The sequence below is a fragment of the Podarcis liolepis genome (genome assembly GCF_965112155.1).
Source record: "Podarcis liolepis genome assembly, chromosome: 7".
Taxonomy (NCBI): domain Eukaryota; kingdom Metazoa; phylum Chordata; class Lepidosauria; order Squamata; family Lacertidae; genus Podarcis; species Podarcis liolepis.
In genome coordinates this window covers 20553296-20575880 of record NC_139561.1, presented here as the reverse complement: position 1 = coordinate 20575880, position 22585 = coordinate 20553296, and the positions used below count along the sequence as shown (strand labels likewise).

The following is a 22585-nucleotide window of genomic DNA, read 5'->3' as shown; positions in this document are numbered from 1 at the left end:
ACACACCCGAAGCCCTGAGCAATCTTGCAATCTCTCTGCCGGCCCCCCAGCGACACCACCCTTGGGAAGCGGACCATGGTGCAATAAATACATTTTGCCGAGGCAGGCTTCCCCCCGCCTCAACCACCACTGGCCATATACATTTGTTATATTATGTTAAAACAATAAGGGCAACTTTATTACTTTCCCTGCAGCCCTTACTGTTTACGAGGGGTCTAATAAAAAGGTTCTCTGGGCAATTGTTCCCTGTGGATCAATTCTGCAGGAAATAAAACTGATTCAAGGAGGAAAAAGAAGCAGCGGCGGTGGCAGCAAGAAATTCAGGAGCACCAATCTGACTTCGATCGCACACGCAGGTTGTGGAGTGTTTGCAGAAGAGATACGGAAGTGAAATAACTGGCAGTAGCCTTAAAATTGGGCTTGGAGTGATGCAGCCACCCCTTGCCCAAGTTCTGCTAACTGAATAATACTCTGGTTGTTTTGGGTTAAATATGAACCTCTGTTTTTTATTGAAGCTTTAACAGAAACCAGCTGTGTAGGTGCGAGAGCAGGCGGGGGGCTTTTGGCTCAGGATCGAAGGTGATTAATATAAGCCCACATCCCTGGGGCAGACAGGAGAATAGGGGGAGAGACTTGGCAGCTGGGGAGAGGGCAGGGGGCTACCGTTAAATTGTTGACTGTGCAAATGAAGGCTGTGATGGGGAAAAGCCAGCAGCCTTTATGGAGGAAGAAGAAACCAAGGAGCAGTGTGTGCGTGCAAAGGATGCTATTCCTGCAGCTTTTGGTGGTGGGTGATGGAAAAATTTGGGGGATGGGAAGAAAGAGATAGTGCTCAAAAGCTAGCAAAACACCTAGACCTCTCTGACTCCTATTTGAACCCTTTCCTATGCCCTGTTTCCAGAAAGCACTGAGAAAAGGTGAGTGGTGGGGGGGGGGAGGTGTACTTAGAAAAGTACCTTCTACTGCACTTAGTGGGGAACCAGTGGCCCCCTCCAAGTGCTGTTGGACTCCCGTCAGGCCCCAAGCCATGTGACCAGTGATGAGGGATGATGGGAGTTAGGAATCTGGAGGGCAAAAGGTTCCCCAGCCTTGTTCTACCAAAACAACTTATCAACCGGTATGTGAGTGTGCAAGCTTTTGGGTTACAGTAGAAGGCAAAGGAAATGTATAAAGCTGCTATTGCAGGTGAATCCAGAGCCCCATCAGCACAGGCCTGACCTACAGATGCTGTAGAATAAAGTGGCAGAGTGGGACCCCGTCGGGCTGCAGAAAAGGGATGCCATCCTTCCATAATACCTTATCATGGGATGTGCTTATTAGCTAGTTTCAACCTTCCAGGGAGATGCTGCCAACTCCCCTATGAGGAAGGCTTACAGCATTTGGAACTCCTTAAAGGGACCCTTGACAAGTCCATAGACAACTCTGGGGTTGTGGCGCTGGCGTCCAGCTTCCGGGTCATGTGGCCAGCAAGACTAAGCCGCTTCTGGTGAACCAGAGCAGCGCACGGAAACACCGTTTACCTTCCCGCCAGAGCGGTACCTATTTATCTACTTGCACTTTGAGGTGCTTTTAAACTAGGTTAGCAGGAGCAAGGACCGAGCAACAGGAGCTCACCCTGTCGTGGGGATTCGAACCGCCGACCTTCTGATCGGCAAGCCCTAGGCTCTGTGGTTTAACCCAAAGCGCCACCCGCGTCCCTTGGAACTTCTTCGGTTTGGAGAAATAGTGATGGCCACCAACTTGGAAGGCTTTAAAAAAGGATTAAAGGCTCCCAATGGCTACTAGCCACAGTGGCTGTGCTCTGCCAGTCAGACGCAGTGTGCTTCTGAATACCAGTTGCTGGGAACCACAGGAGATGGGGAGCTGCTCTTGTGCTCAGGTCCTGCTTGCCGATTCCCCATTAGGGGATCTGGTGGGCCACACTGAGAACAGGATGCTGGACTAGATGGGCCACACTTCTTATGCCTCTGTGTGTAAAGAGGAGAGCATTCAAAAGTGTGATTCCCCCACCCTCACTTCCACCTGCCCTGGGTTCTGTTCACACACACACACACACACACACACGTCTGGTTGGAATAGGCCACTTGAGCCTTTAGACCCCAGCTGCCCGCCACACTTGCAGGCCTTAATCTTATTGAAGACAAACGTCAACAGGAATTCTGGATTCTGAGGGTTCTGGCCTGCTGCATCTTGAGCACTCTTACCTGTGACCTTATCTTCAATGCGGGTCCCAGTTTTAACCCCATGTTATTCAGTAAGTGCTCTTCTGTCAAGAGGGGCAGAGTCTCGCCGTCTATGGCCTGTTCCCGGAAGACCTGTCAGGGGAGAAGCAGAAAGCAGTGTGGGTAAGAGGAGCCCAGAGGAGAGCTACATGGGATCGGAGTGCTGTGTTTTAAGAGAAACACAGAAAGCTGCCTTATACAAAGTCGAGTCTATTGGTGAACACAAAGCAAGACTAACACACACACACACACACACACACACACACACACACACACACAGAGAGAGAGAGAGAGAGAGAAGATGTGAGCCTACATCCTTAGTGTTGGCCAACCTAATGAAGTTGGGTCTACATGTGGGCAAGGTGGTGGGCTAAGCTGCAGTGTTGCACTTCAGAATGCAGGTGGGCTCTGTCTGTCTGTGGATGCGAACCCCATCCTATGCTTCAAAAAGAGAGCATCCTGTGGTCACTTTGATGCAGACTGCTTCCTGCCCATTAGTTCTGTTAAATAAGGTTATAGACCCATACAGCACCCCACCCCCCAGCAACTGGCTCGTCATAATGGCATGGGTATTTCCATCCAGTGACATAATCAGAGACTCGTGAACAATACAATATTGCTCCTCTCTCTCAAGGGGACCAGTTTTTTGTATTTGTTGTTTGTGATTTTTGCCTTCCATTTTATCTAATACTGAGAAACTCAGTAAAACTTGAAAGAAAGAAAATAGGAAGAAAAAGAACCCTGCAAAGAAAGCATTTGGATGGCGGGGGGGGATGTCTACCCCAGGCCTCTTCCTTTTGTGCCTGTCTTCTAATTATACTACTGCCATGGACATTTTAGTTGGGATTCCTGTATTGCAGGGGGTTGGACTAGATGACTCTCAGGGTCCCTTCCAACTCTACAATTCTATGATTCTAAGTAGGGAAGTACCTGAAGTATTGCAATCAGGCTGAAGAGAGAAACAATTCTCTTACTTGTACCTCCTGCTTTGAATATTGTTTTAATGGCTTGTTTATTACATAGTTTAATTATTGATCTTTTTAGCGTAGTTGATTTACTATGTATTTCAATTATGCAGTGTTGTGGGTTTTTTTAAGAAAGGCTTTATCCTTGTTATCCTGCTGTTGACTTTTGTCCATTTGTGAACTGGTAGACTCCTGGAAATTAATGGGTCCAAGTTAGAGATGTCCATCAAATCCAATGGGTCTATTATGAGTAGGGCCACTATTGGAGACAACTGACTATTACCTCATTTTGCCCCATACTCTTAAAGCTGGTGATTCAGAGGCAGGCACAGATGGGAGCCTGCTGTTCAAGCTTTTTTCCTTAAATCATAATAACAAAAAGGAAGCCGACAGCAGCTTCCTCCCCTTCTGGATCTTTTTTTTAATAGGTGGGCCCTTCCAGCCAAGGCTGCTCACGAGCACAGCCTCCTATCCCTGCCCCGTGACCCAGCAGGCCAGCTTGGCTGACAGCCAAAAAACCATCCCTGCGCTCCGCCACGCTTGCTTCCAGGCCTCCCTGGAGCCCATGCCAAGCTGTGTGCGATGCAACGTGCCATCAAGACACAGATGGACGGTCCCAGGGGCCGAGAGCACCAAGGGTGTGTGTGTGTGTGTGTGTGTGTGTGTGTGTCTGTTTCCAATACAGGGTTGCGCTGAGCAAAGACAGCCTTCCTCCCACTGCCCCCTGCTTTATTCCTAATGCAAACGCTGTGGCCGGCTTTTTTCTGTCGGTTGCTTGTTTTTTGCTGGCAAGAGCGGAGGTCAGCTCTGTGCCAGACCTCCCCGGCAGCTGCGGTTTTTGGAGGAGAGAAAGCAGGCAGACAGCTCTGCAGCGCTGGGTCTCCCCGGCGGCCTGGCTTTCTTGCACAGTAAAAACCTGTTAAATGCAGAGCCCCGCTGTGGACCAAAAGGAAAAAGAAAAAGGCCTTATCCCTTTAACTCGTTCTGTACCAAACCCCTTTTTCCTCCTCCTCCTTCACTACCTCCCCCTCCTCCAAACCTCTTGGCCTTTGTGGCTCACTCAAGAGACCTTGTTAATAGGGTGGGGGGATTGTATTTTTCTGGATCAGGCTGCCTGGAAAGCACCACTGTGAAAGTGCAACTCTCTTCACAGGGAGCTCTGGGGTGGCTGGTGAAGGTTGGAAGAACTCTCAGCAACCCTGCTTGCTGTCTTGTTCAGCCTGGAGGAAGCACAAGGCCTGGAGCTGAGAGGACATGCTTGTCCTGCCCATGCCAGTAGGTGCTGCTGGCACAAAAGCGCACGGATGGCTTCCAAGTGATTCTTGCAAGAGAGGAGAAAAACAGCGGGGAGGGCCTTTTAGAGTGTTGCCACAACTCTATTCTGCACTAGGGGTGCTATGGAGGAGTCTGAGTTTTGGACTGGAGAAAGTTAAGGGTTTGGGGGGGGCGCTGCTTGAAGTTCCTTAGTGATGAAAGTACACATCTTTGAAAGTACAAGTAAATGGCCCAGAAAAGCTAGGAAATAGCTGGATGCTCCCACTTGGAAGATGGGAGCCATTTTGGCAAAGGTGAGTCAACCCACTGCCATCTGACTGAAGGGACAAAGCAAACTAGGGAGGGATGTGTGTGTCAGAGAGAGACAGAAAGAGAAGGAACAAAGAAAAGCTGCAGTTTTTAGAATAGGACAGAGAGGAAGCTGCTAGGCCAGCTCAAGACCATTTTGATGGGAAGGGAAGGACCGTGTCTCAGTGGTAGAGCATTTGCCTTGTGCCTGCTTAGCTTTCTACATACTGCATCCACTATCGGCAATAATACTTATGCCTAGCTAATGACATGTTCATTTATATTAAGGCAACCCTAGTTTTAGGTTGCATCTGAGAGCCAGCATGGGCAACATGCCAGGGTTCGATCAGATGCCTGTATTGGAGGCGGTCCATTCTAGGACAGCCCTGGTCCAGTATGCAGTATGCACTTGAGGCTCTAGATCAGAACAGCCCACCAGTCTGTATAACTCAGTGTCACCCACAATGACTGGCAAGCAGATCTCCAGGGTTTCATTCGGGGCGACATTTCACTGTAAGATGCTATAGAAATGTCATAATAGTAATATATAGCAGTCCCACCTACACAGAGCCTTCTGCATCTCCCGCCAATTCTCACCCTCTCCATCCCATTCGTGCCTCTGACCCCCCCCCCAAGCCAGCTGCCACAGCTGCCGCCCTGCAGAAGCCCCAGCCTTAGCGGGGGCTTTAATGAAGCGTGTCATGAGGGGATTAGCACTTGCACAGTGTGCGAGAGGGTGGCGGCGGTGGAGGGGGGGAAGCAGGGGGCAGGCCCTGCCTTGAAAATGCACCACCCGCCTGCCACCCAGAAAGAGACAGGAAAAAACGACAACCCTGTGAGCAGAAAGGGCGTCACGGCCTCCCCTGATGCATTCCCAATTGGCTGGGGGAAGGGGGTGGGCAAATTATTTGGAAAGCAGGGGGCCTGAGACCCACAGCGAGGCCTCCTCCTTTCACTGGCAGGTGAGAGGGCCGGCTGTGCTTAAAGAGGCACGTTTTGGGGTGCCTTGTGGGAGGTGGTTTGAAAAACGAAATAAACACTGGGCTGTAGCCCAGTGCTCGTCCTACTCAAGAGTAGACCCATCGATGCTGTGGCTAACTTAGGTCCAAACACTTTAATTGGTCTAAGAGTAATAGACTTAGTTCTTATGGTTACATTTTGCTTAGGACACTTAGAAACGTATGATAATAGTATTAATAAAGGTGACGTATTTGATTCAGGTTAGAAGCATTAACAGGTTTGACCGCTTCCTCCTCCTTAGCCCTGCTTTGTGGGACTCTTTCTTAGGGAACATGGCACACTGGAACAAAGGAAGCCGCCTTGGTCTCTAAAGTGCACCTGAATTCCAGGGTTTCAAGAAGGGATACCCTGAGCCCTACCTGGAGATGCCAGGATCGGAGCCTCCTGCCTGCAAAGCCCTCCTTTCCCCGAAGGGCCTTGTTGTTCTGAATATTTGGCTTCCATAGGAAGCTGCCTTGTACCAAGTCAGATCACAGGCTGATGCTCACACTGACTGGCAGCTGCTCTCCAGGGTTTCAGGCAAGACTCTTCTCCAGAGCTCCCTGGAGATGCTGGGGATCAAGCCTTCTGCCTGCAGGGCATGTGCCTCATAGGGGCCCTGGAGGCTGCCTTGTCATGGGACCAAAGTGGTCCATCTAGCTCAGTAGCATCGATACCAACTGGGACTCCAGGATTTCAGACAGCCCTAGCTGGAGACGCCAAGGATTGAACCTGGGACCTTCTGCTTGCAAATCAGATGCTCTGCCACTCAGCTCTGGCCCTCCCCTCCCTGTTGAGCAGGTCTTCTCTCTGTTCCAAGTATACAGCCACCTTCTCGTTGCACATCTGAGGATCCCTTCCCCTGAAGCTGATATTCTCTCTCTCAATGGAGTGTTTATAAGAAAGAGGCCTTGGCTGACTCTGGTGCCGAACGAACAGACGGGGTTTTTGTATCCTGACCGGAGGCCTCACACTGAGCCACTTCATGATCCCCGCCTGGCAGTGATGGATGTTCCAGAAGGGCCTCTTGCCTTGGGGGTTATTCCCCCACCCACCTTCCTCCCCGCTCAATGCACAGGGTTAACCAGCAATTTTAAGTTCTACAGCTCAGACCTCCAAGCTGCTTGCACACAATTATCAGGGGGAAATTGTCAAAAACCCCAGGATGTAAATAACAACCGTAGATTTAAAAACCTTCTGCACGCAAAGAATTATTGCTATTTTATCATTTATTTAAATATTTATCATTTGTTGTTGTTGTTTTGATTTATTTATTTTACTTTTTATTAACAACCTTTTATTTAACATTTATTTATTTAAATATTATTTGGATACAGCGGTCTTAACAATGAAACCTCCTCCCCCCCCCCAATCTTTGAAGGTGTGGCTATCCTGTAGAGGATAGTTTGAACGATATTCTTCCCTGTGACGGATGAAACAACTTTTGCGCTGTCTCTGGGGTAACTGTATGCTGGACATTTGGATAATTTGTATGGATTAATGAGGATAAATTATGTTAAATTACAACCCCAATACCCGTTAGGGGGGTTGGGAATATCCTCCATTTGAAATCCCAGAGAGCTACTGCCAGTTAGTGTAGACAATACTAAGCTACATAGACCAAAAGTCTGACTCAGTATAGGGCAGCTTCCTTTGTTCTTATAATGGTAATACCGGAGTATACAACAGGGCTTTAGTGTGCAATCCTTTGCATACGTACTTGAGAGAAAGCGCTCTTGAACACGGTGTGGCTTACTTCCATGTAAACACATATAGGATTGTGTAGTCAGCAGTGGCAGGCAGTATTTACTTACTGGTATTTATGGAACATGGATGGGCATGACCAAGCCTCTGCAGACAAGCCACAGTAGACTTACAAAGACACGAAGAAGTGCAGACAGTTGTGGTACTGAGTGCTGTATTCAGCTTCTTGAGATATATACTTTTTTATTAGAAAAAAAGAAATGTTTTTTCAAAGATCCCATAAGTTTCTAGACCTTATGAGGCGGAGGCAAGGCCTGGCAAAACCTCAGAAAGCCAGAGGCGCTGAGACAAGATTTCCAGTAGCTGGGGGTGGGGTGGACGCTTTAGTGCCCCATGACTGGGATCAGCAGAATAAATTTTGAATAATTTATTCAGCTTGCAGAATTCAGTTTGTTAGGATGCAGAATTAAAGCAAGCAAGCAAGCAAGCAAGCAAGCAAGCAAGCAAGCAAGCAAACAAACAAACAGGGAACAGCGCAGCCCTCCAGGAATCTGAAAGCAACTCTTGGCCTTGTTGATTTGCAGAGAAAGTAAGAACCCAAAGCCCCAGGTTTTCCCCTCCCCTCCTGAATATTTGGGAGTTTACCTGAGTGTACTCAGCACAGCCGGACAAACCGCCCACGAAACTGCAGACGTCCTCCACTGTCCACTTGCTGACGTCCTCCAGCGCTGGGCTGTCTTCACCATCCAAGAAGAGACCTCCCATGCTGCCTGGAATGGGGGAGAAGGTTTTTAGAGAGTTGGGAAATTGGGGCGGGGGGGGGGGCAGAGGAAACATAAATCACGCAAGTCCCACACGGACAGCCACACTGCTGCCAGGCCTCCCTTGCTGCCCATTGCATTATTTTCCTCCAGCCACACATCCATCTTTAATGAACTGTCAATTAAAACACCAGGCAGGGTCAATTTGCCCGCCGAGGCCTCCCGGAGATTCCTAGCCCCGAGGGTGGGGAAGCCAAGAGAATGACAGCGGGGCTGGGGGGGGGGGCATGACACATTTCCAACTAATGTCTTCAATGTGCTTAATTTTCTTCAGCTGCAGTCAAGGGAGGGGAGGTGGGGGGGGGGAGTAGAATCTAGCAAGGGCTGCAAACTGAAAAGCAACATCAACAGCTCCCAATAAGGCCAGCCAGCAAAGGTCTCTGACCACGTCTAAGTATGTGCTCAGGACAACAAAGGAGTTCAAGGAAGTGGCAGCTTTTCAGGAACATGGGAAACTGAATTATACTGAGTCAGGCCACTGGGTCCATCCAGCTGAATATTGTCTACACTGATTAGAAGTGGCTTTCCGAGATTTCTGGGAATCTCTCTCCCAGTCCTACCTGGACAGGACCTGAGCGATTGGAAGAAGGCACACTCCAAACAGAAACTCATGCAGAGACACAACAGGCAGCCCCCTTCCTTTTAGGGAACAGGTTGAAGAGCTCGCTGGTAGAGGGATAGAATGCTACCTGCTGTCAGGCAGCTTGTTATCACAGAAAACTGCAATGCCAGTCGCATGGCTTAATGATAAGCGCACCCGCTGTTCATGCAGACGGTCCTGGGTTCAATCACTTGTTATCTCCAGGTAGGAGTAGGAAAGACCCCGTCTGAAACCTTCAGAGAGCCACTGCCAGTCAGTGTCAACAACACTTGAGGAGGACCCAACAGCTAACACTGAATCAACTTATTTATAAAACTCTGAAGTCTTCCCCCTAATGGCTCAACAAATGAAATGGATTTGTAAAAATGTTACATGGGGGGGGGGGGATACGAGGCATTACACTTACTTCTGTAAAACAAGAAAATCCTTAATAAAATATTTTCTTAAAAAACAAAAAACTGTGAAATCTTCCAGATTTGACAGAACTCTTGCTAGTGAAACGCGAATGCCTGTGAAATTCAAAAGTCTGTATACTGCCCTAAGATGAATTAAGAGAAGGGATGGGGAACCAGTGGCCCTCCAGATGCTGGACTCCCACTCCCATCAGCCCCAACCAGCCAGGCCAATGGTCAGGGATGATGGGAACTAGAGTCCAACAACTAGAGGGCCCACAGGTTATGAGCCACCCTTGATCTTCAGCTGCGTACAAACCATACAGTTAAGGAACATCTCACCCACTGCATGAATACTGGCACCTGTAGTTCATTAAGGGTGCTGGGAATTGTAGATTGGTGAGGGGGTAAACTACAGCTCCCAGGATTCTTTTGGGGATGGGATACACTTTAAGTGTATGGTGTGTATGCAGCCTAAGTGAAGGCAGACATTCACCTCATCAGTAATCTCCTAATCCGAGAGACTTGCGTTTTTTTCAGACCTGAAGCTGTTTTTGCCAAACATTGGAGATCTTTCTCTCTTTCTTCCTCTCTCTCTCCCTCCCTCCCCCTCCCCGCCACCCACCCATTTGAAAGAGCGCGGCGCTGACTTGGTAAATAGAGGAAGTGGAATTGAACTCAATTATTCCAGGCACAGCTAAGGCTCCGGCGAGACGCCTCCATCTGCAGCCGGAGAAGCAAGCGTCTCCGAAGGGATCTGGCAGTAACAGCCAACTGGTTCCAAATGATGCACTTCCTCCTTCCAGAGGCCGGCCAAGGATAGCAGCTCGGCCGAGTAGATGGGAACGGAGGAGAGCCTCCTCCTCTGTACTCGGCTGGGCAGCTTGAACCTCAGCGCTTTGGCTCTGCAACGGGGGCATTGCTCTGGACCGAAAGGAAAAATAGGGCAGTGCTCTGATCCAGCTCTTTCATGGGACCAGAAGCTGTTTTCCAGAGGGGCTTTTCCAGCCTCCAATTTCAGGGCTGGCTTCTGTTACCAACTTTTTAACCAAGCCTGATAGGGGGGGCGGGGACTGGTTTTGCTCAAGACACAGAGAAAGCGTTCAATGGCAAAGCACAAGCTCTGGCTCCGCCTATCATCAGCTCTGGCTCCGCCTACTGTTGGCCTCCCTTTCTTCTCCCACCACTACTTCTTCCAGCACCCACTGACCGCCAATGGGCAGGTTAAACAAACTTTCTCTATACTAGGACAGCTCCTGCACTGAGCACAAGCAAGCAAGACTTTGCCAAAATCACTCTTCTGCCCAGTTCTAGGTTGCCTCTGGTCTAGACAGCATTTTGTGGGCGGGATCAGGCATAAACCAGGTTTGCCTAACTATTCAGAGAAAGTACTGTTGCCCCAGGGCAACAAATACACTTAGAAACACATTCACAAGGCAGAGGTTTGTGGTTACAGAAGCGATGAGGAAGTATCTGGATGTAGTTTAACCTCCGTATAACCTATGTCGAATAAACTCTGTACATCAAGGTTCAGAGGGAAGAGGACTTCTAGCCTGGACAGTTATAGAGTTCTGGCGGCACCTCAGTGTAGCTCCCAGAACTGGATGAAGGGCAGACTAGGAGGAATCATGCTCAGAACAGCAACTCATGCAGATTCCCATCAGGCATCCTCCTCTTCCCCTCAGCTGGGAAAGACTCGCAGTTTGGAATTCTGGATAGCTGCTGCCAGTCAGTGTAGACAGAGATCCGACAGACCAATGGATAAAGCAGCTTCCTGACATCAGGTGCCCGTGGCAAGTGATTCAAATTCTTTCATTTGCCATGAAGGAAAATGTTTTTTCTTCTTCTTCTTGAGGAAGAGGCACTCCCCAACACATTTTTTTGGGTGTGCCAACTCTCCCCTGAGCTCGCCTGTAAGAATCCACAAGTATTTTCCACACAGCCACACAAACACAGACCCTGCCAAAATATTTATCTCAAGACAGTTCATCCTCCCTTTCGCAGTCACCAGGAAAACACACGGAGAGAATGTCTGCTGGCGTAAAAAATTCTGAGCTGAAGGATTGGGGGGGGGCAGGAGACAGAGTGATTTATTGGCAGTTACTGGAGGTGGGGGGGGGGGGAGAAAGAGGAGATGCCTGATTTTGCCAAAATAAACAAGAACTGGTCAAAGCTCTGTGAGGACAAACAGCCACAGCGTGCAGAGACCCAAAAAATACGCCTGGTTCAGCTGACCAACCCTCCTTTCAGGAGGAGCGCATTTCTCTCTCAAACTCCCTCTTTCACCACTCTCCTCTCACAGACTCCAGTTAAATAGGAACAACTGACCCATGCCTGTGGGGCGGGGGTATAGCCAGGGATACTGAGAAGGCTTGATGGTTTGGTGCCTTAAAGCCCAAATTCTCACTCAACCTCGTGCCTTCCAGCTGCTTTGGACGAAAACTACTAGGAACACAGGAAGCTGCGAATCAAATCATTTTGTCTATGTAGTTTGGTACGGTCTACACTGGCTGGTAGGGGCTTGCCAGGGTTTTAGGCAAGGGGTGTCTCACCTGGAGCTGCTAGGGAGTGAAGCTGGGACCTTCAACACACAACGCAGACTGCCATTGCGCTGTGGCCTGTCCCTTAAGACACAGAAGCATAGGAAGCTGCCTTTTACTGAGACAGACCATTGGTTTATCTTAACTCTTTGCAGCGTACACTGACTGGCAGCGAACCTGGGGTCTTCTGCATGCAAACAGATGCTGTACCACTGAGCTGTGGATGAGAGTTGTGGTCCAAAACAGTGGAAAGGCACCTGGAAGCCTGCCCTTTGCATTCTGCAAATAAAGAGGCGATTATTCTATTCGCATCAGGTCAGGCTCCTGATTTTAACTGGGGAGGGGTTGGCATTGGCACCTTGAACGGGCCCACCTCCTTGCCACTGCCCCTTTTCCTGCTCTCGGCCTCTGGGCCAAATCAGCACCACTGCCCACAAGGAGAAAGGCAAGGTAACTCCCCACTGACGACTTCTCCCCCTTTCGTCTCACATGCTTCACGCTCAGCTTCCCAGGATTTGGGCTCAGAGGACTCCTTTGAACAGCTTCGTTAATTAATTCCACACAGCTCTCACGCCCGGTTCTCTCAAGGGATGCCAGTATGTGCGGGCAGAAGCAAGAAGTTTCAAAGCTTCTCTCTCTGGCCCCACAAGATGCGGAGAACACAGGAAGGGCCCTGCTAGACCACAGACACTGGCCCCAGACTGGCAACTGGTTTCCCACAGTGGACCTGAGCAAAATCCATTGCCCTCTCCCACTCGCCATCCCCAGCAATTAGCACATAGGAAGAGAGGGAACTGCCTTATAAGAGTCAGGCCACTGGTCCAGCATTTTCTACACTGACTGGCAGCTGCTACCCAGGGTTCCAGGCAGAGAATCTCTCCCAGTCCTACCTGAAGATGCTGGAGATTGAACCTGGAACCTTTTGCCACAGTTCTTCCCTGAAGATGTAGCAAGATAGGATGCTGCCTATTCTGGCAGCTGTTCCATCGAGCTCAGTATTGCCTACCCTGACTGGCAGTGGCTCTCTGGGGTTTCAAGCAAGGGACATGCCCAGACCTACCCAGGGATGGAACCTGAGACCTTCTGCATGCGAAGCAGATGTTCTTAGTATTGAGCTACAGCTCATGCCATTGCTAATACTGGCTAGAATTCAAACTATGTTAATAGTTGTGTGGGTCAAGGGGCTTATAATGGATCATGGGTACTGCTTGCCACGCAGGGCCCAGTTATAAGGGAGCAAGAGTGATTACCCTGCAAAGGATGGCTCATTAAGGCAAGTGGGATGCTGCCCCACCAAATTCAGTCTACCCTCAGTCAGCAGCCCCACTTGCCTGCCTTCTTGCGGGTGGTGGTGGACTCAGCAGGGAAGAGGAGAACAAAACTAGAATGAGCCTGATCTGCCTGTCCACGTACTTCAGGGTGCCTGGCCTTCCACCCCACATACCACCAGCCACCATTGCTTTGGAGGTGGGGCCCCCCTAGCAAAGGACTGCTCATTTCCGCAAGGTCGCGAGATTCCTATCCTTTCCCACCAATGTGGGTCCAAGAGGCCAAACAAGCCTTAAAGACCAGGCACCCCCCTCCCCGCATGGGACCCATGCCACTGACCCACACAGAGAGCCGGGACGGGGGCTTAATCCATCTTGTTATTTCTTCCCCTGCCCTGCCGAGAGCCGGGAGAGGTCACCGAACGGCCCCGGAAGGCTGGCGTTAATTGCTCTCCAGACTGCAGATCGATAGGAAGATTTTAGCTGCTTGCTGGCTCCATCCTTCACCTTTTCCAGAGGACGGGGCCGGCCGGCGGGCAAGTGGGCTAGGGGGGGGCAGTGTATGAGAGAAGAGGTGCGCGGCTGAAACGAGATGAGGTCATTTTGGCAGCGGCTGGGGTTTTCATAAGGCAGCTTGGGGAATTGACCCGGCAATCGACTGGCGTGTCGATAATTTTCTGTCACTGGGGATAGAAAATGGCTCTGCGCCTCCAAAGTGCCGGAGGAGCCAGCCTCCCCCCCCCGGCTTGTCCCCCCCCCCCAGCCTGCTCCAACACCACTACTGTTCCCCCTCCCTGGAAAGCAGCCAGCCTCATTCAGAGCCTCCTGGATCATTTGCGGATATTAAATCTCTACCCTTTCCCCTTTCTGCCCTCCATCTTCCCGTCAGCCGCTATCTGGATCTTCCTGCTTGCATTATCTAGCTTTCTTCCCCGGCACGAAGGCAAGGCTGTGTGTACACACACACACACACACACGACTCACACGCGCACGTTGTCTCTTGGGAAATGCATCATTATGAACACAGAAAGCAGCTTTCTACAGAGTCAGACCATTGGTCTGCCTAGAGCAGTACTGTCTACACTGACTGGCAGCGGCTCTCCAGGGTTTCAGACACAGATCTCTCCCAGCCCAACCTGAAGATACTGCATCTCTGCTCTGCCTCCCCAAGAAGAGTTGGCTTGCATGTGTGAACAAGCCACCGGTGATAAAGCTGCCTTACCACCCTGTGCACAAACCTTTTTCAATGGACACAGTGGCAGATTCAGGGAAATGTAGAGAATCAAGAGTGAAGGCATAGGCCCAAGGAGCAAGGCTGGATGAAAGCGCTTTGGGGCCCCAAAATAAGGAACCTCTTCCTTATTGCATTGCAGGGGGTGGAACTAGATGTCCCCCAAGGTCCCTTCCAACTCAAAAATTCTATGATTCTGTTATCCCCCCTTCCCAAAGCAACACATCAAATAAGGTACCACAAAATTAGTCTTGCGGCATCTTTTTAAAAATTCTATCTAGATGAGCCCTACTAAGCTTAAGACTTTCTGAAATTAATGGACCAAAGCTAGTCATGTCCGTTAACTTCAGTGGGTGCAACCCTTATCAATTTATTACAATATTAGGTTTTGTTAATGATGAGAAAAACCTAAAACTTCTGAGCATGCAGAGTTTCATTGTAACTCTCACCAGAACAAACACAAAAACCATTTTGCTGAAAAGAAAATACTCTGTGCATGACAGCCATCTTCAAACACCTTCAGGCAGGCTTCCTCAACCTCGGCCCTCCAGATGTTTTGAGACTACAATTCCCATCATTGCTGACCACTGGTCCAGCTAGCTAGGGATCATGGGAGTTGTAGGCCAGAAACATCTGGAGGTCCGAGGTTGAGAAAGCCTGCCTTAAGGGGTGTCACATGGAAGATGGAGCAAGCTTGTTTTCTCCTGCTCCAGAGGCCAGGACTCGAACCAATGGATTCAAGTTACAAGACAGGAGATTCTGACTAAAGATCAGGCCCATCTTTCTGACGGCAAGGGCTGCTGGACAGTAGAATAGATTCCCATAAGAGGTGGTGGATTCTCCTTTCTTACGTTTTTTTAAGCAGAGGTTGGATGGCCATGTGTCATGGATGCTTTAGCTGAGATTCCTGCAATGCAGGGGATTGGACTATGATTCTATGTGCCATTTCAGTTTTCCGTCACTTAACCCATCACTGTTTTTTGCACTTCCCAGCTTGGCCCAGCATAACCTACCTCACATGGGTGCTGTGAAAATATATAGGAATGTTGAGGAAACAAGTGTCCATGAATGAGCCCAAGCTCTGCCCTAGTAACAATTACCATGCTGTTTTCCTCTCTCCACATCATACATTTAAAGTGCATGGCTTCCACCAAAGAATTCTGGGAATTGTAGCTTAGTACTCACAGAGATACAATTTCCAGCACCCTTGACAGGTGTTTTTTTTTTGGGGGGGGGAAGTAATGTGCTTTAAATGCGTGGTGTGGACATCAGACTGAGCTACAGTTCTAGCAGCCGTTGTTTTCCTGCCCTATGTCCCAGCTCCACAAACCTCGTGGTACACCAAAAAGGAGAAACCAGGAACGCCTAAATCACAAATAGGCATTCAAAGCCCCCCAGCTGAAACACGCTTTGAAAACACAGTGGAGGGGTTACAGGAACTGATATGGCCAAGAAAAAGCTACATCAGGGCTTGGAGAAGCATCTCCTCTCACTCGCCCCTGCCCATCTGGGACCCATGCCCTGCTCTGCATGCTCTTAAAAACCCACATTTCCCTTTTAATCAGCCAGTAAGGAAACGCTCTTGCCAAGCCGCCTCATCTGTTGAGGTGGCTGGGGATATTCCATCACACCCAACCATCTGTCAGGAAGAAATCACTCCTTTCTGCCCCGCCTTTGGTGGCGAGTGCCGGCGGGCTTGCCTTGACCCGATGAGCTCTTCTTGAAAGGAGGACGGCTCCATCACCCAAGTGGCTTGCATAGCCTCCATCTCTTCTCCCCAAAGCAGCTCCCTCCTCCCCCTCCCCCACCAACCCACTTCAGTTCATGTTCCCTCTTTCTTTCCCTGGCTGAACATGCTAGGTAGCAAACAGGAGGAAGGAAAAGCAGAGGCTTCGAAAACAAGCCTGAAAGTTTCAGCTTGCGTTATGGCGGCACTCATTCACATGAAATGGCATTCCTCAATCCAGCTGTTTCGGACTACAACTCTCATCAACCTATGCCAGAACAACTGCCATTAAGAAGACAATATGTGCACTCTGAAACATGGGAACGCCCATGCCTGGGAGATTTACAAGTGCTCCTTACTCCAGGGGAAAGTTCCAAAGGCAATTGTGCACACAAAATACCATGGGTGCAAACACTGAGATGGTTAAGAAGCATTCTGATAGGACTAAAAAGGTGCCCCCCAAATCCAGCTCAACTATACTCATGTCATGCCTTGTGAACAGCCCTGAGATCTTTCGTTGAAGGGCAGTATATATATCTTAACAACAACACCTTTACCTATTCCTTTCCAAATCCTGAAAAGCCCATAATCATTTTTGCAGGTCATTCTCTTGTTGCCTGCCCAGCAATTTATCAACATCTGTCCTGGAGGAGGGTTTTCCAAGCAAGGCCAGGTTGACCTTGCAAGACCAAAAGGGCAATGAAATCGCATTGCAACCCACTCAACCACACCTCACCTGCCAAGCATCAACTGGACCTGGATGCACACACAAACAACAGTGGACATTAGGGGGGATTCTGTAACAAAAGGGCTGTAAGCCCAGCAGCCAGAGCATCTGCCTTGCATGCACCAGGCCCCTGGTTCAGTCCCGGGCATCTCCAGGTAGGGTTAAGAAGGTCCCCTGCCTGAAATCATGAGAGCTGCTGCCAGTCAGTATAGGCAACGCTGAAATAGATGGACCAAGGCAGCTTCATACATTACTGAACAGTATTCATTGTGTTGATGAATTTGCTGTTGTTTGCTTTATATGCTATTGTGTTGATATTACAGTGTTTGCAGTGTTTTTTGTTTTAAATGCTACTGTGAGCAGCTTTCAACATTTGTTGTTAGAAAAGCGGAATACAAATATCAACTCAACTCAGCTAGGTCCGGAAATATAGCCAAAGAGATGTTTAGGGTCACAAAGCTGGCCCAAGGTATCTCTCCCCTGCCAGCAAAAGATACAAATGGTCTCCCACCTGCCCAGTACAAAAATCAACACATATTAAAAAAAATATAACATTTGACAACGCTTTTTAGCACCTCACAGATAGGAGGGTGTAGAATTGGGTGGAAGTCAGCCTGTTCAAAAGGCCTGGGAAGCTCATTGCTGTTATTATTTGTTAGTCCCTTTTCTTACAGAGTGACCCAAAGGGACTTACATTAAAAGCCATTAAGAACAACCAAATAAAAAAACCTAAAACGCAAGAAGAGCCCTCCTGGGTCAGGCCAATGGCCCATCTACTCCAGCTTCCTGTTCTCACAGTGGGCAACTGGAGGTGCATTGTGGGAAGCCTGCAAACAGAACCCAAGGGCAAGAGCACAATCGCCGCACCTGTGGTTTCCAGCAACTGGTATATAGAGCCATTACTGCTGGTAGCCATTGATAGACGTATCCTCCATGAATTAAAAACACAGCCATACAGGTAAAAGGCAGGATTTACAGAGCCCAAATATGTCACAACGCCACCATCAGAAACAATTAAACAATAACAAGAAAATAAAAGAAACATAACAGTAATACTGTATGAGAAAAAGGGTTCTTATAACCAAACAAATCAGAAGGAAAGAGAGGCCTGCTCCTCTTTAAACGTGTATCAGATCACCTTTCTTGGCCAGAGCAGAACCACAGCTTATGTGTAGTCAGAGACTCTTTAAGAAAGTGGAAATACTGGGCTGGTGGGTGTTGTCATGTTAAAAGAAGAGAGAAGGGGTTCTCCACAGCGCCCCCTCCAAATCCAGAATCCAAGGCCATATCCACACAATATATTTAAAGCATTGTTGTGCCACTTTTAGCAACTACGGACAATTCTGGGAACTGTAGTTTATTAGTGGTGTTGGGAATTGGGAAGTCAGTGAAGCTCAGCACCTTTATCAGACTACAGTTCCCAGGATTCTGTAAGGGGAGTCATGAATTTTCAAGGAGTGCAAATGCTTTCAGCACATGGTACGGCTGTGAACCAAACTCTGCAAACAAAGGCACACTCCACCTGAAAATTCTGCACGCTCCCAACGTCTGCTTGCATTCTTAAAGTACCAATTCCACAGACAACCGTCGCCGCCACCTACCTGTGTGGAAATAGGGGCTCATGGTGTACGGAAAGCCAAATGGCAGCGGCTGCGGAGGTGGGAGTGAGGCTGGTGGGAGGTATTTTGCCTCGGTTTTGTTGATGACTGGGCCAAGGAGGTGGCTGGGCGACTCGGCGCTGGAGGAGCTGCAGGGGGCGCTCTGGCTGGCAGATAAATCGCCCAGTTCCTTGGCGCCATCGCAGGCTTTCGCTGCCTCTTTGCATTCCTTCAGCTCGCCAGCCAGGCTGCTGCTCTCGGCCTTTGTGCTGTCCAGCTTCTCCTCGCTCACGTCGGCGTCGCTCTCAGAGTCCTTCATCTCCTCGTCGTTGCCGTCAGGGAGGCGGCTCTCGGACAGCTCTTTGGATTCGCTCTGGCCAGGCGCCTCGGCCCGGTGGTGTGTGGACTTCCGGCTCCCCCTCCGACTCCCTTGTTCCTTGGGCGGGGTGGTGGAGGCGCTGGGGACCCCGTGGTTGAGCGACAGGAGTGGGGTGTTATTATGGCGGAGTACCAACATGGCGTTCCTCCGCGAGAGCTCGTCGCGGAGCGGGTGCCCCTCGGGAATGTCGTGGACGTTGCGCAGGGCTGGGTGGTCCGGTGGCAGGCCCGGGTGCAAGCTCATCGGGTCGCTGGCCAGGAGCCGCTGGCGGTGGAGGTTCTCCAACTCCTTCTGGCGGATGATCTCTGCTGACATCTCAAGCCTAAATGGATGAAGGCAAATGGGTGAGATGAGTTTGGGAGGAATTGAGAGGCTCAGGGCCAGAGTCCTACCTCTCTGCCACAGCCTTGCAGCTGTGGGCAAACTACCCCCTCGTCTCCAAATTGCAGTGTCCCACAATTAAAATGGGGTGTGAAAGTGATCTACCTCGCAGGGTTGTTGAGGGGAGGGGGGGGAACCCATCTGAATACAAATGGAATGTGATACTTGCATAAACTCAAAGCACTACATCATCTGAGGCCCTTCTTCACGTGCCTCCTCCATGACCGGTCCGGCAGTTGGCAACACAAGAACTTTTCTGCAGTGGCTCCCCATTTGTGGAATGTTCCCTCCAGGGAGGCTTGCCTGGCGCCTTCGAAACATCTTTTCAGGCGCCAGGCAAAAACCAGGTCTTGGGCTGATTAACATTCTATGGCTTTTTAAATGTGTTTGGGGGGGGGTGTTATTGGTTTGGTTTTGTTTTATTATGTATTTTGTGTTCTCACTTGTATTTTTATGTTGCGGTCTACCCTGCATTCTTCGGATGAAAGGCGGTATACAACAAACAGCAGAACACAAAACCAATAGCAGTGGTTCAGCAATGCGTATTGTGTGTATCAACTCAGAGCAGACCCACTGAAATTAATGGGCGCAACTGAGTCACATCCATTATTTTCAATGGGTCTATCAACCCTTGGAAGCAAGTTTTATCCATCTCTCTTTCCGGCAATATTTTTCCACCCCGACATCCTTGCATCACCCAGGCAGTTCTGCTTCCCCCTCTCCCTGCTTCCAATTGGAAAGGGGAAGCTGGAGTCTAACCTGGGAAAAACAAAGTGGGGGGGCACTGCCGGGCAAATTGCAATGCTTTCCAAAACTCCCACATCCCAGGGAGATTCCCCAGCCTCCCATCTCTCCCCCTTAAGGGGAAGGGAGGTTGTCCGGGAGAGAGCCCTTGGAAGGGAACGATGATAAACGTGTCTGGCACAGCCTCCAACTCTTTGGCTCAATGAAGCGTACCAGCTAATCTCTCCTTCTCAAAGGATATGCATGGGAGATCAGGGATGAATTCATGGCCAAGGCCCCCACCTCCCACAGCTCTAGCTAGAATAGGGGTCAGCAACCTTTTTCAGCCATGGGCTGGTCCACCATCCCTCAGACCATGTGGTGGGCCAGACTATATATTTTTTTTTGGGGGGGGGGGAATGAACAAATTCCTATGCCCCACAAATAAACCAGAGATGCATTTTAAATAAAAGGACACATTCTACTCATGTAAAAACACACTGATTCACGGGCTGGATTGAGAAGGCAATTGGGCCGCATCCGGCCCCCAGGCCTTATGTTGCCTACCCCTGAGCTAGAAGAAAGGGAGTGGGCCTCCTTCTTCTCCCCCCCCAAAAGCTGTCTTACACAGAGTCAGATCCTTGGTCCACTTACTGTCTACACTGACCGGCAGTGGCTCTCCTGGGTACCAGGAAGGGGGTGCTTTTCAGCCATGCATGGAACTGCCAGGGCTTGAGCCTGGGACCCTTCTGCATACAAAACAACTGATCTACCACTGAACTACAACCCTTCCCTTCCGACACCTAAGTCAGGCCATTGGCCCATTTAACTCAGTACTGTCTACACCGACTGGTAGCAGCTCTCCAGGCAGGTGTCTCTCCTGACCCAACCTGGAGATACCAGGGATTAAACTTGGGACCATCTACAGGTAGAGATGCTCTCCCACTGAGCTGGGGCCCATCTCCATCAACTGTGTGCTTCTAACCTGGCAAGGTTCTGCTTCCTCAGCATCTCCTGTTGTCGTGCAAACATCTCCGCTTGGGCTGGCTGTAGAAACCCATAACCTGTGGGGAGGGGAAAGATCCGGAGGTTAACACAAATGCATGGTTGTTCAGAAATACTACGGTAGTGTTAATTTCAGAAGTGTACCATCCCTTCACAATAGTCAATCAATAATAATAATTAGGGGTGCACTGCAACAACTAATGCTGATCTCCTTCTGCTGCATTTCAGCTAGATCTATTACAATATTTTCTGTGCATATACATGGACAAATGATTTGGAGTGTTCCAGTAACTTCTTTCGGAGTGACTTGAATTGCGTTTTCCCCAAAGTTCCATTTCACATAATAAAATTTGCTCACCCTTCCTTGAAACAGAAGCCCCTTGTTTGCAGTGTCCCTAACTGCTTAGCTTCGGAGAAGTTTCCCAAACTTGTGTCTCCACTTGTTTTTGGACTACAACTCCCACCATCCCTAGCTAGCAGGACCAGAGGTCAGGCATGATGTTAATTGTAGTCCAAAAACAGCTAAAGACCCAAATCTGGGAAACCCTACTTTGGAGCATACTGAACAACAATTCCCTGGTGTTCTTCCGATGTGCCTTCTCCAGAATGACCCTAGGAGTCAATCTTCACTGGCTTACTCAACTCCTTTCACTCTGACTGGCTCCAAATCAGCACAAAGGATTAGAAGACGACTTCTCAGTGGCTAAAAAGCTCTCCTTTTCATGCTGACTGGATGTGCTAGGACACTAGGGACAGAGACCCTGCAGCAGAAATAGTAACAGGTCTTTGATCTCCCCCCACTCCAGAACCCTGGGCCACTGCACTCAAATCCAGCCTTTTGACGATTCAAAGCCCTGCTCTTAGGCCTCTCTCAGCCCTGCTCCCTAATATCCTGTTGGGGATGCAAGGGGCTAGCACCTTGGATTGTTTGCATTCAAAAGCATGCACTCCACCTCTACACTATGCCTTCTGACTATGAAGGATGACAGAGGAGAAAATTGGAAACTACTTAATATACAATTCCAAAAACAACACACAGGCAACTGTGCTTCGAAATCCGTACTTCTCTGAATTTTTGCAATGCAGTTCTCCAGACAAGTAATATACACAAAGGCACATATATTAGGGAACATTTGAATGAAAATGAATATATTATATAGATACAAAAACGTGTGTGCTCGGCAAAAGCACATACAAAGAATGCATATATAATTAGCACAGTTGCACACAAAAATGTTGACAAATTTTCATGAGGACTTTTTTTTATAAAAAAAGAGAAAAATATTGCAAACTGACGTGGAAGACTGAAATTAGAACTGAAAAAAGTGGGAGATGGAAGGTTGTAGCCAATGCCAGTCTGACTCAACAGGAGACCAACTGAAATTAGTGGCCACGACTTAGCTCCAATGATTTTACCAGGTCCATCTTGAGTTAAAGCTTAGTTGGGATACAAAACCAGAGAAAACTGAAATGGACAGATTTGTCCATTGCTAAAGGAAGAACACCAAAACCGCATACCTCCCTCGCTCCTTGAACATTTTGCTGCATGGCATAATCCTCAGCACAGACAGGAACACTCACCTGGCGTCTGACACAAGGCCGAAGGTACCCCTAAAAAGGGGGGTCTCAAGTGCGGGCCTAATGCAATGTGAGGAGCGTTCTGAGGCGACAGAAGAGGGGGTGGATGGGACATCTCCCTAAAGGGGAAAACAACACAAAGCAGAGGGAAGTTAAGCACTT

The 22585-nt window shown here is 49.2% G+C and overlaps 1 protein-coding gene across 13 annotated transcripts in view; it reads right to left on the bottom strand.

The window, feature by feature from the left end:
* The window catches only part of SAMD11 (sterile alpha motif domain containing 11), a 326641-nt gene that overhangs the window by 2586 nt on the left and 301470 nt on the right, over positions 1–22585 (bottom strand). For all 13 annotated transcript variants that reach the window (XM_083512931.1, XM_083512932.1, XM_083512924.1 and 10 more), the window contains 5 exons: positions 22427–22542; positions 20826–20904; positions 18361–19058; positions 8099–8223; positions 2205–2315 (listed from right to left, as the gene is read on the bottom strand). In XM_083512931.1, the coding sequence (XP_083369057.1) occupies positions 2205–2315; positions 8099–8223; positions 18361–19058; positions 20826–20904; positions 22427–22542 (1129 nt within the window). The remainder of the gene's footprint in view (positions 1–2204; positions 2316–8098; positions 8224–18360; positions 19059–20825; positions 20905–22426; positions 22543–22585) is intronic.